Genomic DNA, 6000 nt, shown 5'->3' on the forward strand with positions numbered 1-6000 from the left:
ATGCAGGAGAAAACAATGGGTGTGAAAATCAGGCTCCTTAGAATGGAAAAGAACTACTACCCAGAAAAGAAAGGAGGAAGAAGAATGTTGATCTATAAAACCTTGACACAGTCTTCCCCACGAGGGGGTACTTCAAAGATCCAAACTGGTACAGGTGGGGTTTTGGGATAGCTGCCTTGGAGACAGAGGATATTAAAGAGTTGTCTACCTTGCCCAGTCTCTGGGAGGAGCCTTCCGTTTGTGGAACTGTTGAAGGTCAAAGAAGAGCAGGTGCAGGTGGTTACCACAATGTTCTACCAGTTGGGGACAGGCTGGACATCAGTAAGTAATGACCAATTGCGCTGTGCATAGCTTGCTTTGCACATAACAATAATAAAAATAATAAATATCATCATAATCATCATTATCATCATCATCATCGTCATCATCATCATCATCATAAAAGCTACTATTATTATTATTTCTCTTCCCTTTCGGTCCGTTAAACTGCCCTTATCTCAACACATAAGCATTTGGGGGGTTGGTGTGAGCCAACTGCTGTGTGGTGCTGAGCTACTTGCCAGATTAAAGGACAACATGTTTGACAACCACACCCTAATAGCACAAATCGCACTTGTAAAATTCATCTCTCCTGTGTACAGAGAAGGGCAGTTGCTGATGATTTCAGTCTGCTTCAAGCACCACACCCCCTGAGATGGGCCTAAATTTAAACCAACCCCTGTGACAGGCCCTAGAGCCACTCCAAAACGTGCGATAGGCCCTGCAGCCACTCCAACTCCTCTGAAAGGCCCTGCAGCCAGAACAACTCCTGTGATGGGCCCTGCAGCCACTCCAGCCCCTGAAATGGGCCCCATGGCTGGGCCAGAGAACCAGCCTGTGCCACTATTGGTTGCCTCTTTATTAAAGAGAAAACAATGTGTGCGGAAGTCAGTTTTTCTTTAGAAAGTGAAGAAACTCCTACCCAGACAAGAAAGGAGGAAGAAGAAGATAAGGCAGGTTTCACCAAAGAAGGGCCACCATGGAAGCAGGATGACAAAGAAGAAGAGATCATCTAAACATCAGAAACCACGTGATCCCTTTCCCAGGGTAAGCTACGAGATAAGGGAAAAGATTTCAGCCATCATCTTGGTGAGCACATTGTCACCTGGCTGCCCCAGTGCTGGGAGAACAGGGCCAATAGCCTGGAATTAGAGGGCAGGGAAGCCAAGCAGCTGGGATCCCCCTCTAGAGAAGGAGTGATTGACAAAGCCATTGGAAAAGGGCACAAGGAATTTAATCCTGTCAGGCGTCAAGGAAAGTTCTCCCTTCAAGAAAGATCTTGTATGTCAACCAGGAAAGTGGACCAACATGGAGAGGGGTATCCGGTACCTGAGGGAATTAGCCATGCTGAAGGTGATTGATAGTGACCTAGACAACAAACAGCTGGCCAAAGTTCCAGATGAAGTCGAGTGCCCATGACCCATGTGGCAGAAGTTTGTACAGAGCGCACCATCACCGTATGCCAGCTCATTGGCAGTTATGACCTGGAAAGACCAAGAGGAACCCACATGGATGAATCGGATGTAGTTGGATGTAGCCAACTACAGCATTACAATGAAAGTCTCTCTTCTTCCCTATGGGCCTGCATCTCGTCTTGAGAGAAATTTTCTCACGAGATGCTAGAACTACAAGAGGATACATCCTCCTCCCCACCTGCATGAAACAATAGCTCGGCTATCAGGTGTAAACATCCCTCTGCTCAAGAAAATTGATATAGTGGGTGCATACTATGTGCCACCCTGTGGTTTTAACTGTGTGACCCCGGAAAGACCATGAGAAAACAGGATGCAAAAATCTGCCCTACCTCCACCCTAGAGGCAGGGATACATGAAGCGCAAGGAAAAGCATTTGCAAAAAGTGGTTCTTCTGAGAAAATTACTGCTCCAGTTTCTAGGAGACAGTCCTCCTAACAGAGTAATGAATACTATGAGCAGGACTAGAGGGGCCCAGCCTCCATCCAGGGGGAGGAAGGGGACAATCGGGTGTATTGGACTCTGAGGAGTATTGGCCTGGCACATCAAACCCAAGAGTTAACTGTACTGGAGGCTGAAGTGAGCCTAACTGGGAAGGAGTGGCAAAAGTTACCCATTGGGACTGGTCTGGAGGCTCTGTGCAACCTTGGCACTGACTAAATCAAGAGAGTGTACTTCAAAGATCCAAACGTTTACTGGATGGACTTTGGGCATGACTCCCCTGGAGACGGAGACCATCAAACAGTTGTCTACCTTGCCCACTCTCTCACAGGACCCTTCTGCTGTGCAGGTGCTGATGGCCAATGGGCAGCAGGTGCAAATCGCTACCACAACAGTGCACCTGAGGCAGTATTGCACTCACAGAGACTCCCTGCTTCCCATGCATGAGCTGGTTCATTGACTGCAGAGCCAAGGGGTGATCAGCAACACTTGCTCACCCTTTAGGAGTCCCATACGGACAGTGCAAAATTCTAATGGTGAGTGGAAGAGAACGGTGGACTTCTGTGCCTGAATGAAGTCACACCACCGCTGAGTGCTGCTGTGCTGGGCATGCTAGAACTTCATTGAGTACGAACTGCAGTCAAAGGCAGCCAAGCGCTCTGCCGCAATTATTACTGCTAATGCATTTTTCTCCATCCCTTTGGCAGCAGTGTGAAGGCCGCACTTTGCTTTCAGCTGGAGGGGCGTCCTGTCCACCTGGAATGGCCTGCGCCAGGGGTAGAAACACAGCCCTACCGTTTGCCATGGGCTGATCCAGACTGCCCTGGAAGAGGGGGAAGCTTCTGAACATCTCCAGTACATTGATGTCGTCATCACATGGGGCAACACAGCTCAAGAAGTATTTGAGAAAGGGAAGAAAATAGCTTTAATAGTACAAATCACACTTCTAAAACCAGTCTCTCCCACTTTCAGTTAGGAGCAGTTGGTGATGAAGTCAGTCTGCTCCAAGCACCACAGCCCAGGAGAGACCCTGCTGCCTTCGGGAGCTGTCAGCCCTGAGGCCTTGAGGACACCTCTAGGGAGCCCAATGGCACAGAGCAAACGATGCCATGGTCGGGTGCTGTGCTGCTGAGCTGGGCCGGGCTCCTGGGCCCAAGGGGAGCTCGTGGCAAGCGGGCAGCGCTGCAGAGAGACAGCTCTGCCCAGGAGCAGCTCCTGTGCACAGCGCAGCAGGGCTGGGGGCTCTGACCGCAGGTGGCACGGGGACAGGAGAGAAGGAGAGAGGGCTTGGAGGCAGTGAGGAGCACAGCAACAGAGGGCAGCGTGTGGCAGGACAGATCTGCAGGCTCTTGGCACTGTGAGTCTCTGGCAGCAGGAACATGTAAATGGGATTTCCAAAGAGTTTCTCTGAAGCCAACATAGCTCATGGCAGATAGCATCTGTCAGGATGGGTCTCTCTCTTTCTCCAATATGAAGTAGACGCTGCCATTCCTCCTGGCTTCTCCTCCTGGCCGTGCTGCTGCTGCTCTTGTTCCCAGGCTGCCTCGGGATGGGGGTTTCACCTGCCCATGGAGTGAGCCCTCGGTGTTCTTGGGTGAAGGGGAGTATGGGGACAGGGTGAGGGTCTGGAGATGGGCGCTTTGAGCCTGGCTTCTTCTGTCCACAGCAGTGTCCTGGTTCTTCTCAGGGCAACCTCTGAAGGCAATTGTCCTGCAGCTCAAATGCTCAAATGTGCTGCTGATGCCAGCACAGCTCAGACCAGCACTGATGGTCAGACTGGGTGTTGTCTGTGTGGGATGCTCTGCACTAAAGGGACAGTCTCTTTGCCTCTGAGGATCCACAAGTTTTACTTGGAGTGCAGCAGAACGCCCAGGATTTATGCCTTAGAAACACTCCTCAGGTGTGGTGGGGCAGCTAGAACCAAAAATAGAAAACAAATAATTAAATAAGTAAATCTCCACACCTCTGCTCTGCAGTTGGGTGAACTAGGATCAAAACTGGGGAAATCTCTTTGATATGAGCAGTAAAGTGAATCTGAGACTACCCCATGTTCCTACCATTTTACTACCATGCTACTACCTCTGGCTGTAGTGCAGGACTGATTCTTGCATTGCCCACAGATGAGTCCCCTGTTCCCAGAGACACTCTCAGGCAGAATCAATGAGAGAGACCTTCAAAATATCTGCCTAGAAATGGGCAATTTTTGGTGATTTTAAGTGAGAAAATGGAAAGAGTTTTCCTCTGATATGCCTGTGGTAGATTACCACTGCCTTTCTCCTCCTTGTACAGGACCTCATGACCAGAATTAGCAGATGCCCAACAGCAGCTCTGTGAGCGAGTTCCTCCTGCTGGCATTCGCAGACACGCGGGAGCTGCAGCTCCTGCACTTCGGGCTCTTCCTGGGCATCTACCTGGCTGCCCTCCTGGGCAACGGCCTCATCCTCACCGCCGTAGCCTGCGACCACCACCTCCACACCCCCATGTACTTCTTCCTCCTCAACCTCGCCCTCCTCGACCTGGGCTGCATCTCCACCACTCTGCCCAAAGCCATGGCCAATGCCCTCAGGGATACCAGGGCCATCTCCTATCAAGGGTGTTCTGCTCAGGTCTTTTTCTTTCTCTTATTCATATCAGCAGAACTTTATGTTCTCACCATCATGTCCTACGACCGCTACGTTGCCATCTGCAAGCCCCTGCACTACGGGAGCCTCGTGGGCAGCAGAGCTTGTGCCCAGATGGCAGCAGCTGCCTGGGGCAGTGGCTTTCTCAATGCTGTCCTGCACACGGCCACTACATTTTCCCTGCCCCTCTGCCAAGGCAATGCTGTGGACCAGTTCTTCTGTGAAATCCCCCAGATCCTCAAGCTCTCCTGCTCAGATGCCTACCTCAGGGAAGTTGGGGCACTTGTGTTTAGTGTTTCTTTAGTCTTTGGTTCCTTTGTTTTCATTGTGTTGTCCTATGTTCAGATCTTCAGGGCAGTCCTGAGGATGCCCTCTGAGCAGGGCCAGCACAAAGCCTTTTCCACGTGCCTCCCTCACCTGGCCGTGGTCTCCCTGTTTGTCAGCACTGCCACGATTGCCTACCTGAAGCCCCCCTCCATCTCCTCCCCATCCCTGGACCTGGTGGTGGCACTTTTATATGTGGTAGTACCTCCAGCAGTGAACCCCCTCATCTACAGCATGAGGAACCAGGACCTGAAAACCACAATGAAGAAACTGATTCTACTGGTAATATTTAATTAGCAATCAATTGGCTATCTCCCTTTTCTAGTTTTACTGAAGTTAATCTCAGGCAATTTTTGACTTTTAGCTACAGTATTCTTTAAAATTTTGTTTGCAGATAAATATTTGCTTTCATTCCTCTTTTCCAGATGACCAACCCTCTGTGTGACCCACACGCTTTCTCTGAATGTGTTTATTCCTAAATGACACCTGGCCTCTGTTGTGGCATGTTGTTAATAAAAGTGAAGTTGCTCAGTGCTCAGGGCTCTTCTTCCCAAACTGGAGTGCAGAAGGCGCTCCGGGAATGCCAGGCTCAAGGCCTCACTCTTGTGCTTGGGTGCCACCTGGACACAGGGGCAGGAGGGCACGGGATGGGGTGTGAGGGAGTCAGGGCTGGACTGAGTCGTCACTGGCGGATGCCCAGTTCCCATGGAGGCCCTGACCGGTCAAGAAGCAGCTTCCTGGGATTGAAACGTGACAGGGCTGGCGGCATCAGGGAGGTATCGGGAGCCACCAGGATAACCTAAGGGTTCTCCTGGGATGCCGTGTGCCTTGTGTTGGGTGGGCAGCGAGTGGGTCTTCACAGTAAAGCCAAGCCAAAGGATGCACGGGCTGATGGGAGCTCTGCAATGCCAGGACACACAGCGAGGCCACAGCACAGAGGTCTCAGAGGCCTTCAGTGAACAGTAGGAAAGGGCCAAATGTGGGTGATAAGGCGAGGGCAGGGGGGTGGGGAGAGGTGGGCAGGGGCTGGGCTGGGCTGGGCAGTGCCCGGCAGAGGGCACCAGCAGCATCAGGGAGCGGTGGCAGCATGCAGGGGAGGGCTC

General features: G+C 51.4%; 1 protein-coding gene across 1 annotated transcript; it reads left to right on the forward strand.

Moving 5' to 3' along the window:
- Window positions 1-1454: 1454 nt before the first annotated feature.
- Window positions 1455-5194, forward strand: LOC136787610 (olfactory receptor 14J1-like). Its single transcript, XM_066984923.1, has 2 exons — window positions 1455-1572; window positions 4587-5194. The coding sequence occupies exons 1-2, from the start codon at window positions 1455-1457 to the stop codon at window positions 5192-5194; spliced, it is 726 nt and encodes a 241-aa protein (XP_066841024.1).
- Window positions 5195-6000: the final 806 nt, after the last annotated feature.

The sequence above is a fragment of the Anser cygnoides genome, chromosome 30, assembly GCF_040182565.1.
Source record: "Anser cygnoides isolate HZ-2024a breed goose chromosome 30, Taihu_goose_T2T_genome, whole genome shotgun sequence".
Classification (NCBI taxonomy): domain Eukaryota; kingdom Metazoa; phylum Chordata; class Aves; order Anseriformes; family Anatidae; genus Anser; species Anser cygnoides.

Excerpts from the sequence above, each read along its gene's own strand:
- LOC136787610 (XM_066984923.1), top strand. The coding sequence starts at position 1,455 with ATGACCCATGTGGCAGAAGTTTGTACAGAGCGCACCATCACCGTATGC. Across the intron at positions 1,573-4,586 it reads TGAATCGGATGTAGTTGGAT|CAGAACTTTATGTTCTCACC; the intron begins GTAGCCAACTAC and ends TATTCATATCAG.